Genomic DNA, 21,805 nt, shown 5'->3' on the forward strand with positions numbered 1-21,805 from the left:
GAAGATGAGAAGCATGTTTCATCTTTAATAATCATTTAAAGTTGTTTCAGTATATTAACCCAATTGTTCCTCTTGTAATAAAGATCTGTGATTATTTCTCTTCTTGAAACAGACACTGAGAGGGAAATAAATAATACTTCTCAGAAACTAGAAAGTGGCCTGCCTTAGGGAAGGTCCAGTACAGAATCATTGTATAACCAAAAGGAGAGAGGTAATTCCTTCCTCAAACCCTAAAATTCATGTCAGTCACCATCTTAAGAAGAAATACAAAGACCAATCTACAGAGTTGGTATTTGCATGCTGGGAAAAACTCAAATTCTGCAATGTGATAAGTCACTTTTGACACTGGGAGGGGCGGAATCTTTTTTCATGAAATAAAACATCTACCTCTTAATCATTTTATTCAGACCATCACAAAAAAGAAAAGCTCTGTCCTAAATATAACATATTCAACCAGCATCTGCTAAAGCTCTGTTGTTTTAAAATTCTCTCCCCACATCTCTCCTACCTCTACCTCCCCACCCCCCACAACAAAGAATCTTCTCTTTTAACCTACAGTGGTTACAGGCAACACTGAATGTATGGAAAAACCTCTTTAAGAAAAAGAAGAAAATCATTCTTTTCTGTCACACACAACTCATGATTTCACATTTACTCAGACTATTGGGCCCAGCTAACCTAGCTGCAGTGAAAGACCTTTCTTCCCCAGAGGCAAAAGAGAATGGATTGTTGCCAGATGTTCTGGACTCCACCCTTATACTTCACAAGGAAGACTGACAAGTATCATCTGATTTGACTAGTATTGGCCTGTTGGACTAGGTGTCTCAAAAGCTTAAAGAAAACAGAATACAACTTAACGCTTTAGAACTACAAGACACAGATTCAAATCCTTTAAAAAAAAAAACCAACAGTAACTTTCTTACACAGACTATTCCGTATATCCTCAGTCTCAAAAGCTAAGTAGTATTTGCAGCTGAAGATATTTAAGAGGTTGGGTAGAAACATTTAAATGCTGTAACTGAAAGCTATTACCACTCAAAAAAAAAAAAACTAACTGAAAAGAAACACTATCAGTAGCATCTTCCTTGGAAACCAAGGTTAAAAATTTCGGTTGAGTCAACTTTATTTATTCAAGGGCTGATTATTCAGTTTGTGGACTATTAGTCCTGTTGATCTTTCCTTCCTAATGTCTCATCCATCTCTTCCCTCTTTTCTTCCATGCCTACTTCTACTAGACCAGAAGTTCATCGCCTCACATCTGGATTACTTCAATCATTTCTTCCTTTTCCTCCAGGTTGTATCTTCTTTAGTCCATCCTGCACAGCATGCCATTTTAGAAAAAAAAAAGTTCCATCCAAAATAATCACTAATATTTTTTCTTTTGGCTAGGCAATGGGGTTAAGTGACTTGCCCAGGATCACATAGCTAGTAAGTGTCAGGTGTCAGAGGTCAGATTTGAACTCAGGTCCTCCTGACTCCAGTGCCAGTGCTCCATCCACTGCACCAACTAGCTGCCCCTATGATCACTCACTATTTTTAGAAGTTCAAAGGATCATGGCAACATGGTGTAAGCATTGGAGAGGTGACTTCAAGGCAATCTAAGACACCTTCTCTGCGACCTACAGTCTTAAACTGTTCAGTCTACAAACAACAAACACAATAATAACAAAAACAATCGACAGTTATGTGGCACTTTCAGGTTTGCAACGCACTTTACATATGTTAATTCATTTGATCCTCACAACAACTCTATGAGGTAGGTGCTATTATCCCCATTTTGCAAATAGGGAAACTGAGGCACAGGGCAGTTAAGTTACTTTCCCAGGGTCACATGACTAATAAGTTTCTGAATTCAGGTCTTCCTGACTCCAAGTCCTTCCATCTATCCACTGTGAAACTTAGCTGCCTAGAGCACTGGGATGTTAAGTGAATTGCCCGGGGTTATATGTGTTAGAAGCAAGACTTGAACCCAGATGCTCCTGGCCCTGAGGTCATCTTTCCATAAGACTATGCTGCCTCCTCCAATTCTTTCCTACTACAAAAAGTGCTGCTATGAATATTTGGGGGGGGGGGTGTGTATAAAAGATAAACAGATATGTGTATATATGTACATGTATGTATGTATATATGTAAGAGAATGGAGAAAATATCCATATCTTTTGGCTCACTGATAGGCGTTAACTTCAAGAAGGTCAGTCATTTAAAAAAAGGAGATATATGCATGTATGTGTATACACATACATATACATACACACACATATAAGGTCATATATGTGTGTGTGTATATATGTAAGAGAAAGGCCATATATATTAATATGTATATTATATGTATGTATGTGTTTCCTTTCCCTTTTATTATTGACTTTGAGATTAATGCTTAGCGGTGAAGTCTCTGGGCCAAGAGGTATGGATATTTTCTTCACTTTCTTATCATGATTCCAAAGTAATCATTCTCCTGTCCCCTCCTTTACTATTATCAGACCATTACCATTCCTTATTGTTATCAGTGACACATCCAAGATTTTCCCCTCTTCTCATTTACTGAATCTAATATACTTTGGCCTTGAAAACCAAAAAAAAAAAAAAAAAAATTGCTTCTTAGTGCTATGTGTAAAGTAACTGCAGGCAGGCTTTAAGTGAAGCCTGGGGTGTGTTTGAGTAATGGGGGAGCAATTTTCTGCTTTGGTGGTTCAGTTTCCACCACCTCACTTTTTTTTTTGCTTCTTCCTAGGCTCTCAGTTCTATTGCAGACAGCTGAGGTTGCCAGATAGCCAGGTTCCAAAGAGGTGAGGTTTGAATGTGCTCTGATTTTGATTTCTCCTTCTCTAGGAACATACATGCTAGTGCCACAAAATAAATAAATAAATAAATAAAACAAAGAAGAAAGGTAACAGTGCTGAAGTTGCTAATGGTTTTTGTTCAGAGCCTTCTCCAAGATTTATTAAGATAAAATAAAACAAGAAGTTCAACCTACAGTACTGGGTATGTCTCCTATTAATAGCGTTTTTAAAAATATTTTCCTTGAAGTAAAACTATGAAAAAACACCTCTGAGAGAGTGATAAAGTGCCAATTTCCTGCTCACAGCTTGGTTCAGCACCCCAGGCACACATGCCTTTAAGAAATATCACGTTTATAATCAACACAAGGTTATTGGGTTTGGATTTTTTTTTTCTGTTGTTTTTAAGGTTCTGATATGTAAGCGGCACCATACCTCCAATTTTTGTTCTCTTTTAGTGAGTTTCAGCAAGTAAGTGCCTTTTTTTAAAGATTCTACCACATACTTCTAAACAATACACATGAAAACAATCAATAAATCTCCATGTCTACAGAGAAGGCTGAACTAAAAGCATATTAAGAAAAGCTATTAGCAGCAACAAGACATATGGAGTAGAGGAAAACATGCTTCTGCCATTCGCTCTTGGGAGCAGGAGATCTTTAACAGTTTTCTACAAATTATATATAGTAAATCATCAGAACTTGCTGTTTTCCCCACTCACAAGTCTCAATGTGCAAGAATACAACTCCTCTGCTAAAATTCAAATTTAAAATAGCTGTTTTGGTGAAAACACATCAAACATTTCTAAAGCTAAAGCTGAAATCAAGATTAGGTATCTTATGGCATGGTGGAAAGATTTAGAGGCAGAGTTTCTGGACTCTATATCCTGTCTTTGCTTATGTGATCCTTGGCAAATGACTTCAACACTCCTTGACTCAGTTTCCTCTTCTGTAAAATGAAGTGGTTGAACTAGGTGGTCTCTAACATTTCTTCCTACTCTAAATTCTAGGATCCTACTAATCAACAATGAAGCTCTTTGATTTCTCCTTTCTGAACGGCTTCATTGAAAACATCTCACTCAGGACCACTGATGGTGGAATGAAGATCACAGATCTCAGTTCCCCCCTCTAACCCTCTTTAAAATAAAACGGTTTCAGCTTAGATTTTTAAAATCTAGCCACTGCTCAGATTCTTATAATCTAACCAATAGCTTACTAATGTTCAGACTCCTTAAGAGTCTGCCCAATATGATGAATGTTCTAATAAACCTTTTCTTTGGCCAAAAAAAAGAAAAATGGTTTCCAAACTATGGTTTATGAATGTAATGGGATACTATTGTGCTATAAGAAATGATGAAGTAGATGGTTTCAAAGAAACCTGAGAAACTTGAATGAACTGATGCAGAGTGAAGGAAGCAGTACCAGGAGGAAAATTTATACTATAATAACATTATCAAAAGGAACAGTTTTGAAAGACTTAAAAACTCTACTCAACCTAATTAATGATCAACCATGAATCCAGAGGACCCGTGATGAAAAATGCTACCTGCCTCCTAACTAAAAGGTAATGAATAAAATAAGCAAAATGAAATACATTTTTGATAAGACAAATACGGGAACTTGTTTTGCCTGACTCACATATTTGTTTCAAGGATTTTGTTTTTCTTTTCTTTTTCATTGGGGAGGGGGAGGGAAAAGGAGAAAGGAACAGAAAATAAATGCTTGTTAACTGAAAAATAAGTTTAGAAATAAAATAAAACGCTTTCTATCTTACTATTCTTTGAACTGTTCTCTGTCCACTGCCTTGTCAGATGCTAACATATCCAAATATAAATAAGGAGGCTTTGCTTGTAGTGTGGGCACTTTCCATTGAGCCAGCTGGAGCAGTCTGTTCCTGAAGGGTAAGCATCTGCCAAATGTTCAGGTGCTTCAATGAATCTGGTACAGGGAGGCTGGGAGTTAACAGTAAGGGAAAAGGGGAGGGGAGCGGAGAGGATAGATCAGATTTCTTCTTCTGGGCTCTTCACTGACAGTTCTCTCAGTATTCTGAGCAGCTGAAGGTTATACAGCGTTTTGGAATGGAAAGGCTGACGTGCCATTCTAAAAGTGGTCATTCTTAATTCCTGTGTATGTGTCTGCTTCCAGTCCTGGACACTCCTTCATCTCCTACTTCCATGTCATACCAGCCGCTCAGGGTTTCTAGATTACACAGCTAACTCCTCAGTCTGATTTATTTCTGGTCTTTCCTTCTGGATTCTTCTTTCCCCCAAAATAGATTGCTGACTTTCTTCAGGTCCCATATGCAGCCACTCAGTGATTCTGATGGCTTATCTAGAAAAGCAGTTCTGATCATCACAACTCATGTCTAGAGGGCTTGAAAATATAAAAATCACTTTCCTAAGTTTTCTCATTCCCATTTTACAGATGAGGAAACTAAACCCCAGAGAAGCTAAATGATCTGCCTAACATTAAAGAGCCAGTTAGAGTCAGAATCAGTACTTGACCTTGGAACTCCGGAACGCCATATTATTAAAGAATATCTGAAAGAAAGTGATTTTTAGTCCAGAAACCTGGATTTAGACCTTGGCTCTTATTATCAGTTTGACTTTGGGCAAGTCACCTAAACTCTCTAGATTTCACATGATATATAGATATATATATAAAATATAAAATCTATAAAATAAACAGCTTGACTAGAAGACCTAAGGCCTCTTCCAGGTCTAAATTACTCATTCCTAAATTTGGTGTTCTTTTCAAACACTGAAGTAAGATGAAGGAAAAGAACTCTTGTCAGAAGACAAAGATTTTCCCCCTTCAAAACTGTTATCCATTTGAAAAGTTGACATGCAATATAGATTAATAAGGTGTCAAATTTATCCCATGTAGGAGAAAAATACAGAGAAATATTTATATCGTCAAGTTGTCCAGTCTAAGGTTAAGGTTCTTTATATATGTCTATTATTACTATTATTATTGTTGTTGTTGTTATTATTATTTAGAGCCCAGTACATTGTGGCTGTTTCATGAATCAATCAGCAAATATTTATTAAGCTCCTATTATGGGGGATACTGAGGCACTGGGGGGATACAAACACAATGAAACAATTCCTACTCAAAAGGACTACACATTCTAATGGGAGAAATAAATATATTTTTAAAAGACAGCATAAATATAAAGTTAATAACTATAAATATATACAAAGCTGTTAAATGTAAGGGAGGCCACTAGCCATTGAGAGAATTGGGCCTGTTTATTATGATGGCTGAACTCCAGAATTCACCCAAAGAACCATTTACATATTCCACCTCTCCATCCTATTCCCCAGTCCCATCCCGCTGAGTGAAAAAACAGGGAAAAGACTGACATGGTCAGATTTTTTTTTTTTGTAGGAAAGAAAACAAAAGAACTGATTGGTACTATATAAAGCAACAAGATTTGTTACCATAGTGATTTCTCCACTATTTTGGTCCTGAAAACCTCTTCCTGGTCCAGGTTTACAGTACAGTAGCAATCCCTCATCTTGTTTGGCCCCGGATAAGTAGGAAGATTTTTGGCTTCTCCTGAAAGACAAAAATAAAATGTACACTTTTCTTAGCACAGAGACATTTAGTCCACACACTCATTTCCAATTCCTGATACATTTGTTTCACACTAACCAGACGGCTTCCTTGTCTGAATGCTCACTGGTGCCTTATATGGCCTTGATTTCCTCATTACTGTAATGTGTTAATATCTAATAATAGAATCATGGGTTCCTTTTTAAAGTACAAGGTAAACACACTGTTATCAGTATTCTCTATTCTCAACCTATGCCAGAATTAAGTTATTTGACTTTAGTTTTACTAAAACTAGAACTAAACGCCCCTTTGCCTGACTAGATACAAGCTATGGAATTATGAATTACATCACCCTCCATCCCAAATTGAAACCTCTTAATTTACATTTCATACTTTAGTCGAAGAAGAAGACGGAGAATGCAAAAGAGGGCTACATTAACCATTCTATTTACAAACCCAAACCACCATAATAGCCTTCAGCTCCTTGGAAGACAGAGACCTGTCAGTTCAAATCTCAGAAGAGAAAACCTGCTAGGCCCAATGTTTTTTCCTCTAACTTCACCTCCCAGTATACACATCCAAATTTCACTGAAGCACCTTAAGACCTGGCAAGTATTTATACTTCAAGAGCAGACATCTGTCTGGCCAAGTAGAAAGTGTCCTCACTGCAAAAGTCCTCATTTACACTTTGTATCTGCTTAAGGATTATTATCAGAATTCTGTGTACCAGGGCATTCTACTTGGGGAGGTGGGAGCAGGGTGGGAGGAGGAAAAAGGGGAGGGAAGTAGGAGGAAACAACACAGTTCATTTGTGAATGGAAAGAACAGAGATGAATGAAATTCAAGCAACAGTCACAAGGGTAGCTTTTTAATGGGACATCTGCCGTTCAGTGTTAAGTCAGTTCTATTGCAACAAATGCCTCTTTCAGTCTCTGGATTCCCAAAGGGCTTTGACACTAACAGAAGTCATTTTGGCTTCAAATGACATCTTGTGCAAAATGTCCTCGGCAGACACAGTTCGAAACACATGAAATGATGAGGGCTCCCACACCACAGCTGACTGACACACCATAGCAAAGGCCGGCTTCTGTTCAAAGCCTTCGACACCAACAAAGTACTCAGGCAGAAGCTGAAAAAGCACACATAGGACAAACTCCGATTAGATGTTTTTCAGGCCTGGAGTTTTGGACCTTAGAAGATGAATACTTCAAAGCCAAAGCTGGAAATGGTCCCACCAACAGAGTCATCCTTTCCAAGTATTTCTGTTTTTGCAAGTGTCCTTATAGTTCTAATAATTCAGCAGAACTCTTTGGTTATAGGATCTTCACACTGCCAAAGCCCTCCCGTACATTTGAGGCAATCATTTTGATTCTCTCTCCTCTCTTTTGTTCCTTCTGGAACTTTCTTTGAAACCACCTTAGAATGATACGTTTTTGGGGTTTTTTGTTTTTGTTTTTTAAGTTGGAAGAGACCTCAAAGGGAATCTGATCTGTGGAAAGTGAAGTCCAGAAAAGTCCAATAACTTGCCCAAGGTCACACAAATAATAAATGACAAAAATAGGACTCAAACCCAAGAATTCAATCTCTAAATCCAATTGTCTTACAACTGCCCTAAGTATGCTTTCACTTACTCCACTTTGTCTTTGCATTCAATGCAATACTCAACAAGCTTTTTTTTTTTCCTGGAATAGAAAGTTTGACTTTCTCCAGATCCAAACTATCTTCATTAAAGAATCAGAGAATCACAAAATAAGAATTTTAGAGCTAAAAAGAAACTTACAGATCGTCTCACTTTAAAGATGGGTATATTTTTTTAAATGGTTATTTGAGTCATTCAACAATCGACCTTAAAAAGCAATTTAATTTCACTTTAAAGTTTCACTTTAACTCCATTTTAAAAATCTTTATTATTCTGACTTAGCAAAACAGACAATCAAAGCTTCTAAGTTTCAAACACATTCCAAATTACATAGGTCACTCTTCTGCATACATTTTAAACTAGCTGTGTGACTCAACAGCAGCTTGGTCTGTTGGATAGCATACTGGACCTTGGAGTTGGGAAAACCTGAGTTTGAATTCTACCTCTGATACTTACTAGCTGTGTGACCTTGGCCAAGTCACTTATTCTCTCTTAGCCCCAGTTCCTCATCTGTAGGATGAAGGTGTTGAACAAGATGGCCTCTGCAATCCCTTCCTGCTCTAAATCCAACATCCTGTCACCTTAAAGAGAGAACACGTTGCTGATGTGCCTCAGTTTCCTCACCTAAAAGATGTGAAACATCAACAACTATAAGGTAATTAAAGAATTATCAGAATTATCTTTGAAACTTACCTAAACAGGGACATTTTCATATTCCAATCTCTTTTTTTTAAACCCCAAGTTGAGCATAGAAAGTCGCACAAGAAAAGCCAATCTGTTAACAGGCATATGCATCAAAGCTAAACCCTAGGAAGTCGTTAAATGTCAAAAGACAGATTTTATGAAGGATTTGAAGCATGAAAAAGGTCACATATGCACATGCATATATGGTTTGTAATATATTCACAAGCATGGAATTATATAATCCTATTCTCAGAGGCTATAGCACAACACAGTGGAGTCAGAACATCCTTTGGAGTAAGAACAAGCATGGGACAGATACGAGTGGAGACACAAATACCTAGAAATGGCAGATTGTATTTCTTTTATCCTTGGTCTACCCCCACAGCCCTGTGACCAAGAAATCACAGGAGTGACCCACAAAGAATCAAAGTAACCTTTTATAATTTCTAATTCTGCTTTTCTTCTTTTTAGAACTACTGATCTTTTTTACCACTAAGGAAGCTGGATGTCCCTAATGTCTGAGCAAGGGCATTGATGATGTTGATAAAGCTTCAATTTAGCTCCCTTTTTGGAATTCAACCTTGGGGGATGATGGGACGCTAATTTCCTGGCACCCCTATACTGCAACAAGGGGAGGGGATAAAAAATGGAGCCTAAGCATATTCAAACACTTAGCTGCAAGTTGCATTGTTCCTTTAAAAAAAAAAAAAAAAAAACAAGACCAACTCCACCCCCGCCAAAAAAAAGAACCTTTCTGAATATCCTAGAGACATCTTCAGTGAGGAACACAGAACTGAGGCTTTGTTCTCCTTTGTTGTGAACAAATGTTTTTATTTTTGACTCTTCCCCTCCCTTAACTCCCACATCCAATCAGCTGCCAAGTCTTGTGAATATTACCCCTGAAATATCTATCGCATCCTGTCTCCTTCTCTCCATTCCCACTGCTACAACCCCAATACAAGTTCTCATTACCACCCACATGAACTATTAAAATAGCCTCTTAACAGGACCTTCCTATTTCCATTCTTTTCCCTAATCCCCACCTCAAACCAAACTGCTGTCAGATTAACCTTCCTAATTGGACAGACCTGTTCACATCATTCCTCCCTCATAATCCTTCAATCATTTCCTTTACCTACCAAATAAAATCTAATCTACATTCAAGGCTCTCCAAAATCTGGTACCATACTCATTTACCAGCCTTATCTTATTTACTTGCTTTCCACACCAATACTCAATCCTCCAACTAAATGGTATCATTCACTGTACACTCCACACCTATCTTGGCACTGTTCCCTAAACCTCTACCAGGTGAAATCTTACCTATCCTCTGAAGCCCAAATTAAAGACTGCCTTCTCTACCAAAGTCTTCCTAATTCACTTCCCCCTCCACCCAAGTAAACAATATGCATTGAGAGAACTTTGTGTTTTTACTACTTTGCACCACTCATATATTTACCATACATTGTTTTGTAATGCAGTTCTATCTGCCCACTATGTAGTAAGCCCCATGTGGGAAATCTGAACTTTGTATTTCCCAAAGTACTCCACATGTAGTAGGCACTTAATAATTGTTTACTGAATTGAAAAACGGGGGGGGGGGGGGGGGGAAGTACCTAACACCTCTTTTGAATAGAGGTTTTTGAGTACTGATAGCCCACAGAGCCCTTTTACAACTTTTGAGACAGTCACTATTTAAATGTGAAAATACTGCTTTGTTATAAGCTGGTATTCTTACTCCCTGATTTGCATCACATTATCTATTTATGCCAAGGTGGTTATATTCTGGTTCCTATGACAGTGGTAACACCAATGAGGCTGGGTAATTAATCTGAACCAAAATTAAAACCACTGAGCTTACACAAGAGGGGCAGAGGCAGTTGCTAGAATGGTCTCTGTATGTCCGCACCATTCCACTCCTCCTATCTGCCTACTTACAAGAGTAATAGAGGGGGACATTTTATTTTATTTTATGCTTCAATCTGAATTCAGACACCATTGGTTCTTTCTCTGGGGATGGATAGCATTTTTCAATTTTCAATTAAAATAAGTCCTTCAGAGTTGTCTTGGATCTTTGTATTGACTGCTGATAATAGCTAGATCATTCACAGCTGATCATCTTACAATACTGCTGTTACTTTGTACACAGTACATTTCACTTTGCATCAGCCCATGCAAAGTCTTTCCAGTTTTTTCTGAGAGCATCCTGCTCATCATTTCTTACACTACAATAGTATTCCATCAGAATCACATACTTATTCAGTCATTCCTCAATTGATGGGCTTAGGAGAGGGACATTTTAAACGACTACAAATACATATTAACACCTCATGCTGACAGCTTCTCAGTCGGTTTGTTAGTTAAAGACAATGCTATCATCAGCATGGGTGTTTCTCTTTTCTGCATTATACTAAATGAGAATTGACTGAACCAGTCTTGTCTATGCTGATTACGTGTACCATGAGATTTTCAAAAAGCTAAGTTTTTCTCTCTCTAATGACTTTTTTTTTGAGGTAATCAGGATCAAGTGGCTTGCCCAGGGTCACACAACTAAGTGTCTAAAGCCGGATTTGAATTCAAGTTTTCCTGACTCCAGAACTCTTGCTCTAATGACATTTTATGGGTTTTTTAAAAACTTTCTTTTTTGGAGATTAGGTCAAATTACAGAACCTTAGAGATGAGTGGAACCTTAAAGATGATCTAGCCCAGTGTTTCTCAACTGCTATTTACATGGCAACTTTTTACCACCAAAGGTCTTGATTACTTAAAAACTGCACATTTGAGAAATCTGAGTCCCCCTTCTCTACCTCTTTGTTTCTGCTTATGCCCCACTTAATCCACACTACCTCGTCCTTTCTCCTTAAGACACTTAGAACCCAAGAGCTGAGGTTACATAGGTTGAAACAAGTCAACAGAGTTGCTCAGTATGAGAGGACATGAATGGACTATGATCTGCATTGTTGGTCACTTACTTCAGCCATGTTCAACTCTCTATGTCCTCATTTGGGGTTTTTTTGGCCAAGATAATGGAGTGGTTTGCTATTTCCTTCTCCAGTTCATTTTACAGATGAGGAACTGAGGCAAACAGGGTTAAATGATTTGCCCAGGGTCACACAGCTAGTAAGTGTCTGAGACCAGTTGGGAGAATTTCAATCCAAAGGATCACAAAACTGTTCAGATATGGCATAGTAGTCATGGGAAGATCACTGGATTTATTTAGAGTCAGGAAAACTGGCTTCCAGTCTCATCTCTACTCAATATTACCTGAGTGACCTTGGCAAAGCATTTAATATCTCTGGGCCTCGGTTTCCTCATCTATAAAATGAGGGAATTTATACAGATGACCTGTGAGGTCACTTTTAGCTCTAAATCTTTGGTCCTACAAGTACCTTCTTATCATTAACTTAAAGGAAAATACACTTTGGTTTCTTTTGAAAAGCCAAGTTTCAAAATATTTTCATGCATGCATAAAGCACAATCCCCAGAATGTACAACCACAGCTCTCATAGGTGAGGTAGAACATCCATTTTAAATTATAGACACAAGAAACGGCACCATGATATAGTGAAAAAGAGAGCTGGGTTTAGAGCCAGAGGACCTAGGTTCAATACCTGGTCTTCCACCCGCTGCCTCACTGTACTTACTATGTGACCTTCCATGAGTCACTTAATCTTTTGGGCCTCAGTTTCCTCATCTATAAAATGAGAGGGTAGGAAGAGATGAGCTCTGACATCCCTTCCAATGCTCTATCTATGAAACAACAAAACATTTGAAAAAAAAAAATAACAGTTCTTACTGATTTACTAGAGGAAGTGGTAAGAAGAGGGTGGAGAACAACACACACACCTAATCAAAACCATGAGTTTAAACATAAACAATCAGCGAGGGGAAGAGAAAAAGACAACTAAAGTTTTCTATGTGCTGATATTCAATTATAGGCAAGTAGGACTGCAGCCCAGGAACCAAAACAAACATTATAATCTGAAAGGGCATCATGCACGAGCTATCATTAGTAATAATTCACTTTGTTACGGTTGCATGCCTACATATCCTGTCAGCAAGCTAACTTAACAAGTATGACAGGAAGACAAAACAAATGAAGACGGGGAGCCCAGAGCCCAGATTTCAAGTTTGAAGTGGAACTGTGCCCAGGCCATTGAGGGATGTGAGAGAGAGTCATGACCTTCTTGGACACATTTCTCCCTCCCATGGATACAGACATAGCAAACAGCCTACAAAAGCATATCCTGGCAGTAAGGTATTTTCATTTATACCCCCTGAAGGAGAAAAATATCATAATTAGATCCTCATATGATAAAAAAATAATAAAAGACAAAACACAGGTACTTTTGACAATCAAAACAAGTCTGGAATACAACCAGACAAAGAATCCAAACACTGCTGCCTCCATCCACCACAAAGGGTTGGGTTCATTAACATCACGTTCTCTACCTCTACCTGTGACAGGATGAAGAACTGGTATTATTATTTACAATTTTCCCTACTCACTCTCAACACCCCCCCCCAAAAAAAGGACAAATACTCATACTGAAGTGTGTATAGAAAGAAGAGTAGGGGGAAAGGGAGGGGAGAAGCTCTAAATAACAGACTTATTCTCCCTCTTAGGCTCTCAGTTTGAAGGTATTATATTCTAGGGGACATAGATGAACACTCCAGGGCTCATGAGTAACTAGGATAATAGATTTGGGAATGGTAGGGAAGTTAGAAGGTCATTTAGTTCAAACCTCTCATTTTATAGAGGTTTATTTCATAGGCTAAGGACACTGAGGCCTTGGAGCAGCCTCAGTTATGACTTGCTCAGGGTCACACAGGTAACAAGTGATATACCTGGGGTTCGAACTCAGGTCCTCCAGATCCAAATCTTTCACTGTACCCTGCCACTTCTATGTTACTGCTTAAATGCCACAAACATGCAGACATTATGGAAGACAACCAAACATTCACTGGACAGTGAATTAAAGAGAGGTAGATGGCCAACTTACGGGCAAGAGGAGTGAAGTATTATTTTCCCTACTGTTCTATCCATTGCTGATCAAACAAATGGTTTTCCCTTGTTATAATTTAAAACCTTCACTCCTCATGCTTATTTTTTTTACATTTTGTTTTTCCCACATTATTAATCTTAGACTGCCATGCAAACAATAAACCAATGCATGTCATGTTTTCCCCTATGCGTCCTTCAATAAAATGTAAATTCCGTGAAGGCAGGAACTAGTTGTGTCTGTGTGTGTGTGTGTGTGTGTGTGTGTGTGTGTGTGTGTTTTTCTCTTTGTATCTCCACTGCCTAGCATATAGTAAGCCCTTAATAAATGCTCACTGAATTATATCACTGCAATTAGTAAACACATCCAGGGCTAGGGTTCTATTTATTTTAACTTGGTAGCAAAGGAGATGTAGATGACTTGGTAAAAATGAAGGATGGGAAGAACCAATGGGAAATAAGATCTCCAAGGTATAGCTAAGGAAGATTCTCTGCTGAAAAATGGGAAGGGCAGGGAAAGAGGATGGGATCCCAGAGATTAAGTTTATATATAGGATGGACTTGGGGAGAAGGAAGAATTTGTTTAGGGTCACATGCACAGGTGTGCCTCAAAGCTTGGAGAATTATGTCTACAAAGAAATATTTGAAGGACTAAAAAAAAAAATCTAAGAAAAGAAACTGAATAATGTGATCCAGTGATGCCAAGATGGGAGCAGAGACCAGGAAAAACAGATTAGGTTACCTAGTAAGGAACTAGACAAGGATTAAAGAGAGGACAGGAGAAAACTACCACCATCCCACCATCATCCTCTCCTGACAAAGGAAGCTTTTGTAATCAACTGCTGCTAAAAACAGGAAAGGGCAGCAGGACACCCATGTGTACACACACACACACACACACACACACACACACACACACACACACACAATACAGAGTCACTAATCCCTAAGAAGATAACCACTAAGGAAAGTAGAGGAAAAAGCAAAATATAAATAAAAAAAGTTAAAACTCAGCTTTAGCCAGGAGAAGTCTGAGCTATTCCTTAATTTTTTGATTCATTCAACAAACACTTATTAAGTTCCAGTGGCAGAACCCTGTGATGGGTACTAGTGGTGATAAATAGTTTAGATAATTTGTCCTCAGGGAGTTTACAATCCAGTAAGGGAATAAAACCAACAATTATCACAGTAACATGAGATACATAATGCATAAGAATGGTTTAAAAGGGTGCACTGAAAGGTATAAAAGGAAAAGTAACCATGGGGTGAAGGGTAAGATCATCATACATTCAGGTAACCCTGTAGACCAATTCAGCTGGACTGCTGAGAACATGGAGGAGAGGACAATAAGAATGCTCTGGGGATTTTTTTTTGTTTTCACTGAATGACTAGTAGAGCTTGAATGCAATGGAATCATGTGAAGCATGCCTGGTATACAATGGATAGCTACCTTTAGTTCTCATACTGCTATGGAGAAAGGATATTTGTTTCTTTATGATTTACAGCATTTTGTTTCTTTTTCACCAGCCTCACTTAACAAAAAAGGGATAAAAAAATCTTTGCATGTGCTTCTGGGGATTATTAACATCAGTGAAATTCCTCTTGTGTCAGGAAGAGTAAATGGCACACATTTATCGTAGGACAACATCTGAAGAAATTACTGTTTTTAACACCCTCATTCTTTATGCAGTGATGTCTTTTAGTCATGATGATAATTCGGAATTCAAAGTCATCTACAAATCCTCTTAAGTCATCCAGCATCTTGTAACAACTGGAGAGCCTATTTTCAAAACTGGACAGTTTTATGATTAAAACATTGTACTTCCTTGAATAGATTTGTCTTTACTGCTTTGCTATTTTAGCGTCTGATATTAAATAGAACAAAAATCCATAAAACCCAGACTAGATTAGATCTCTAAATCAAGTTACAAACTGCCTCTTGCAAACTGAGTAAGAAGTCTGGAAAATCAGATTTCCAGCTGAATGTAGGTAATGGTGAAAAGCGTCATTGGTGACAAGTATCAGCCAATTGACAGTCGGGGTAATCATTCAGGTTGAGTGGTGAGTTTAAGAATAATTCAAGAGCCCAAGTAAATGGAATCACTAAACTGTAAAATAAAAGTTTGAGCTGGAAGGGGCCTCAGAGATCATTGAATCTAATCCATCCTTGAGCAGGTGAAGTAACAAGAACCTAGACAGGTTCAGTGATTTAGCCAAGGTCACCTAACTGTAGTGGGCGAGAGAGCACTTTTATATGTGTCAAATTGAGAATTTACTATATGAAAATGTGGACATGGGATACTAGAAGAAAAGAAACTGAATAATGTGATCCAGTGGTGCCAAGAAGGTAACCAACTTCTCAACTGGGAAGAACCCAGTTTTTGTGCCAAATTTGGGGGTTGCCAGCAGCAACCTGTTGATTAACTCTCAAGCTTTACTATCCATCAACATCAGTAAATCACCCAAAAATTAAGTCAAAGATTTAGTTACTTCCCTGTTGATACTCTCCTAATGGGGACTATTAGCATGAAGAAATATTTTTGCTAGGACTGGCAACATGATCAATTGTGCTTGTGTTCACTCTTTGCTAACGGAGGATAAATGTTTTTTATTTAACACCCTCTTAAATACTAGATAATTAAATGAAGCACAACTAAAGAAAAGAATTATCAGCACAGGCATCATTTATCAATTTGTTGAACATGAAGGGATGACCCCAGAGAAACAAATTCATCGTGACGATTAAGGAAATCTCTCTTAAGTCGACAAGCATTTATTTAAGTCTATAAACATTTATTAAGTGTTAACTAAGTGCCAGGCACTTCGCTAAGCATTGGGAGAACAAATACAAGCAGAAAGACAGTTCCTGACCTCAAGGAGCTTATGTTCTAATGGGGGAAAACAATACATAAAAGGAAGATGATAAAGGGTCAAAGGTGAGGAGAAGAGATGAAGGTACCTTGTAGGGGGCACTGTAGGAAAAATCCTGGAGGAGAATGAAGACATGGTTAGGCTGAGCATCCTCCCTAAAACGGAGGTTCCAGGAGGAAAGGAGAAAGAAGCTGCAGGAGGAGGGTACTTTCCATATGTGAAGACCAGGGATGAAGTGAGCTTCCAGGATGAAGAGGTTTCTGGAACATAGGTGGTTAATGTCCTTCATTCTCGAAGAGAACGAAAATGACATCACTATGTTGGGAGCCAAGTCATAGTGTATGCGACTGTGGCTGATCAAACAAATACGAGCTGAGAATTCTCTGCCACAAGACAGGCACAAATAGTCCATACGACCATTCAGGATGGAGATGTCTCTAAATCTGAACATGTCCTGTTTCTTTTGAGCAACTGCAATTCTGCTTTGCTCATAGAGCACAGTGCCTTCTTTGATGTGGGCGTGCTATACCGGGCAGTTCTTTGCCAGTATTTCCCATGTGACACAATCAATTCCAAAGTTCTTCGGTCTCAGAGACCTTGAGAGTGTCCTTATATCATTTCTCCTGACCACTATGTAAGCGCCTTTATTGCGTGAGTTCTCCATAAATTAGTCTTCTAGGGGAGCATTCAAGCAACGTGGTCAGCCCATTGGAACTGCTCTTTCTGCAGTAGAGTTTGAATAGTTGGCAGTTAGTAGAGAAAGTCTGGGAGAGTCAGGAGTGCAGCCTGTTGCCTGCTGGAAAGGACTATCTCTAGATCCTTTTAGACTCCCCCACCACGAAGCCAACTTAGGACAACTTCTTACACTGTAGTAGCCAGCGTTCTTCTCTACAAGGAGTCAGAACTCATGAATGAAAGATGGACGCCCCTAAAGCACACAGGAAGCCTTTGTGACCACCCAGCAGAGCTTCTCCACTCAACCAGATTTTGTGACTCTCTGCAATACGTACCAAACATCATCAACTCCTTTGGAAGGAGCCAAATAAGGAATCAAATGAGATCATATGATTCAAGTTGTGATTCCAAAGCCATCCCTTCTATCTTCTCTTAAGTTCCTTGCATTTGGCACACCTCAGCCTAAGGTTTAGAAGAATTTAAAGAAATAATGCCCTTGGTACTTGCAGTAACCAGGAGTTCCACATCATCTTCTAAGTCAAATATGGAATAAACTTCTTAGAGTTGCCTTTCAAAGTGCTCCATCAGCAACTCCCCTCCTACCACTCACCTCTCAGCTCTCTCACCTGCACCTTTTGCTGAGTTAACCATAGATAAGGTCACGGCATAAGCAATCTGTCCACATTACCCTTCATTTCCATTTTTTGTGTCACATTTAGTTCCCTAGACATGCCCCTCCCCCCCAGGCAAGCACCCAGGACCTTTATTCTACCTACCCTTTCCCATATCAATCAAGATTTAGGAAGCTAGATGGTACAATGAATAGCATGCTGGACTTGGAGTCAGGAAGACCTGAGTTTAAATCTTGCCTTAGACACTAATTAGCCGTGTGGCCCTGGGCTTATCACAACCTCCGTCTGCTTCAGTTTCTTCAAATGTAAAACAGGGATAATAATAGCACCTATCTCCTTAGGGGTGTTGGGAGAATCAAATGAGGTAACAGTTATAAAGTACTTAGCATAGGACCTGGCACATAGTAGGTGCTTAACAAATACTGATTTCCTTCTAAGTCTTTATTCAGGCCACCCTATGCCTGGAATAGATTCTGTCCCCTCCTTTCACTGCATCCTTTCTACCTGCTGAAATCCAATGCTTTCTTCAATGTTAACTCAAGGGCTCATAATGAAAAATCACTAACCATCTATCAGTTGAGGGATGTAGACTGAATACTTAAAGCCAGAAAGAGTGAACATCAGAGGAATGAAATTAACTTGATAATGTTTTTCCCTTATGGAATCCTAACAGAATGCTAAACATTTATGATTTAAACTATTTTAAGTAAAACTGAAGTCGGACTTAACTCAGGTAATTTAAACTGTTCACAGATAGGAGGCTTAAGTCTCTTGTTGGGTAGTTCCCCTCAAATAGCCACAGATGTTCTTATACTTTGGGTACTCCTTTCGTAGGTTTGAGTCATAGTGCCTTACCTCCCAGGGTTATTTCCCTGTTTTTCCTATTCCAGGTCACTAATTTTTCAGTTTCCAAAGAAACAAATCATCAGGGTTACATGAGGGTGCAGGCACAACGCATTATGAGTATTATGCTATCGGCACTCAATATTTCAGGATATTAATAGTAGAAAGAGGGTTAAAGGGGAGAAAGTTGACATTATTAATCATCCTTCATTCTCTCTCTGTGATTCTCAGTTCTACTAAATGGAAAGTTCTGTCACCATCTACAAAAAAAAAAAAGAAAGAAAAAAGAAAAGAAATCTGTTTTATTAGAGTCTAAAACTGAATAATGCATGAAGATTCTCTCACTTCTCAACTCAACAAAGCACATATGACCTTTAAATTACTCACATAGGATGTGTAAATATTTTCAGCTCACTTTCAATTTTGACACTGTTTTTGTGGTCAAGGCAATTTGAAAATACCCATTAATTTAGCAGGGTTATTAAACATTTAGTGTTCTCTACAACAGATGTTCTTCATTGCTTATTAATGGTTTGAATATTTTCTGTGGTTTGCATTAAAAAACATAGGATAAAAGGTGAACCAGACATTTGGTTTGGAAATGAATGCATGCTGGGGAAAATGCATCAAGAAACTGGCATACAAAAAAGATAAAACTAAAGTAATAAGGCTTCCTTTGGGGGGAAACCTAGCTAAGCAAAATGTCCCTAACACACTAGATAGCAACAAATCAATATAACTCACATTTCTATGGCAATTGGCTTATAAATTCTTTTCTTCATAATAACTCTATTGAAGTAAGCAATCCAAGTATTAGAATTCCCATTTTTTAAACAAGGGAGGTTCAGAGAATTGAAAGGACCTGCTCAGGATCATGCAGCAAGAAAATATGGGAGTCAGGATTCATTTGCATTTCTTCTGAATTCAAGTCCAGTTTATTTCCCACTATATCATAGAAAAACATAGCATTATAGAGAGTCTACAGTAGAAATTAGATACTTCCTCCTGTACTAAAACCTAAAGATGCCCATGGGTCTTGCCCTGTGTCTCACTCATCCTCAATTTATTTTCTATTTTCAAACATATTCTCCAGTCCCTCTACCTCTCCTTTTTTCCCCACAGGTCACCTGATTTTTTCACCTTTAAAATCTTGACTCTTTAGTTAATCAATTCAACTTTATACCATCTTCTACTCTTTAATTCCTTGCCCCACTATCCTATGACCTCTAATTCCTCTCCAGACTAATCCTAGATCACTCCCACTATTTTTCTTCTCCAGGATGTCATGGATGTCAGAGTCCACCGCAAATTTGTTACCCAGTTTCAATTGGGCCCTCATCCTGCACACCAGTCAAGCAAGTAACCAATCAGCATTTATTAATATATATAACATAATGGAGAAGGAATTGGACGTGAAGTCAGTAAGACATGTGTTCAAGTCCTCCCTTAGAAACGCATCTCCCTTCAAGGCTCAGTTTAAGTGGACCTCCTCTAAGAGGCTTTTCTTGACTTCCTCATTCTTTAGTGTCACCTCTCCCATCACTTTACATTTATTTTGTAAATATCCTGTATTTACTTATTCATGAACATTTTCACTTAAGGGCAGGAATTCTTTCACTTCTATATTTGCATCCCATGAGCCCAACACAGCAGCTGGCATGTAGTAGGCACTCAAATGCCTGGTGACTATTAATTGACCGACTAGTCAATCACTCTAGCACCTAAAACAGCTAGGTAAATTAAATACTGGTTACATACAAAAATGAATTTGTACTGTTGTTTTGGAGAAGCAGCCTGTCTTCAAAATCAGATTTTAATTTTAGGATTCAAAAAAGTATTTAAGTAAAGGTGGTAATGGAAAGAAGTCAAAATTGCAAAGAAAACAGAGGATTAGCCAGTCATTCCGTCCTCAGCACATAGTCCCTTAAACATAGCAGGCACTTAAATGTTTATTGAATTGAAATGAATTCTGATTTCACAAATAAAAAAAAGCAATCTTGAAATATATTCTCAGGGATAGATAAAAGAAAATTATTTTTATATGCATAATTTAGTCAAAGTTTAACCACCTGCTGAATGAGAGGACCAATTCATAGCTGTCATCAGCATCATACTTTCTTCATATTCCAGTAGTACTTTGTAAAATTGTTCATGGTGCTTCTCCTTATATCTCCATTATGTAGCATTCCGTACCGCACAGTGAAGCCTGTACCCTGAAACTGGCATGCACAACATGTACCCATAGTTCTCCCTCCCATCACACATTCACAGCCACAAAATAATCCCACTCCCAAAGATAAGCAATAAATTATTCCTATTATTTAGAGGGAGGGGAGGGCAGGACAGGGCAGAGAAGAAAAGGAGAAAAACATGCCAGCTAACTATCGTATTATAAAAATGCCTAAGAAGCTACAGGTCTTGGAAATGGTAAATGAAGGTACCGACCAATGCAGGCCCAGAGAGTGGCCACAAACAAACTAATCAGGTCCAGAAGAGAATGACCCAAGGTGAAAATTCTCCAGGCTAAGCACTGCCAACCAATCAATCAGCAAGCACCGATTTAGGACCTCCTTCCACGACAGGCACCGGGGTAAGTGTTGGTAATAAAAATTCAATAACTGAAACAATCCCTAAGACTTTGGCGGGGCAAGAACATCGCCGCTGCACTCCAGTATTTGAAGCTATCACTTCTGAGCCGCCACTGTTTCTGCTTGAAACCAGAGGACAAAACTAGGAGTAACTGGTGAACATCACAAAGAGGCAAATTTAGGAAAATGTTCTAATACTTAATAATAATAAAGTTAACCTTTCATGCAGTAGTTACAATGTGCCAGATACTGTGTTAAGCACTTTACAGTTATCTCATTTGATCTTCACGACAACCCTGTAAGACAGCTACTATTATTAGTCCCATTTTACAGAAGAGGAAACTAAGGCAGAGGTTGAATGATTTGCCCAGGGTCCTACAGCTAGTAAATGTCAGGTCTGCCTGACACCAGGCTCAGCGCTCTACCCACTAGGTCACCTAGCTCCTCAAGGACATGAGTGGAATGGGCTGCTTCAGGAGGAAGTAGATTCCACACACACACACACACACACACACACACACACACACACACACACAC

At 38.6% G+C, this 21,805-nt stretch overlaps 1 protein-coding gene across 2 annotated transcripts in view; it reads right to left on the reverse strand.

Annotated features, from left to right (window-relative positions):
• LOC114046205 (ras GTPase-activating protein 3) overlaps window positions 1-21,805 on the reverse strand; it is a 287,044-nt gene that overhangs the window by 184,981 nt on the left and 80,258 nt on the right. For both annotated transcript variants that reach the window (XM_027866456.1, XM_027866457.1), the window contains exon 2: window positions 6,220-6,337. In XM_027866456.1, coding sequence (XP_027722257.1) covers window positions 6,220-6,337 — 118 coding nt within the window. The remainder of the gene's footprint in view (window positions 1-6,219; window positions 6,338-21,805) is intronic.

This window comes from Vombatus ursinus, unplaced genomic scaffold (assembly GCF_900497805.2).
Source record: "Vombatus ursinus unplaced genomic scaffold, bare-nosed wombat genome assembly UNPS02014781.1, whole genome shotgun sequence".
Classification (NCBI taxonomy): Eukaryota; Metazoa; Chordata; class Mammalia; order Diprotodontia; family Vombatidae; genus Vombatus; species Vombatus ursinus.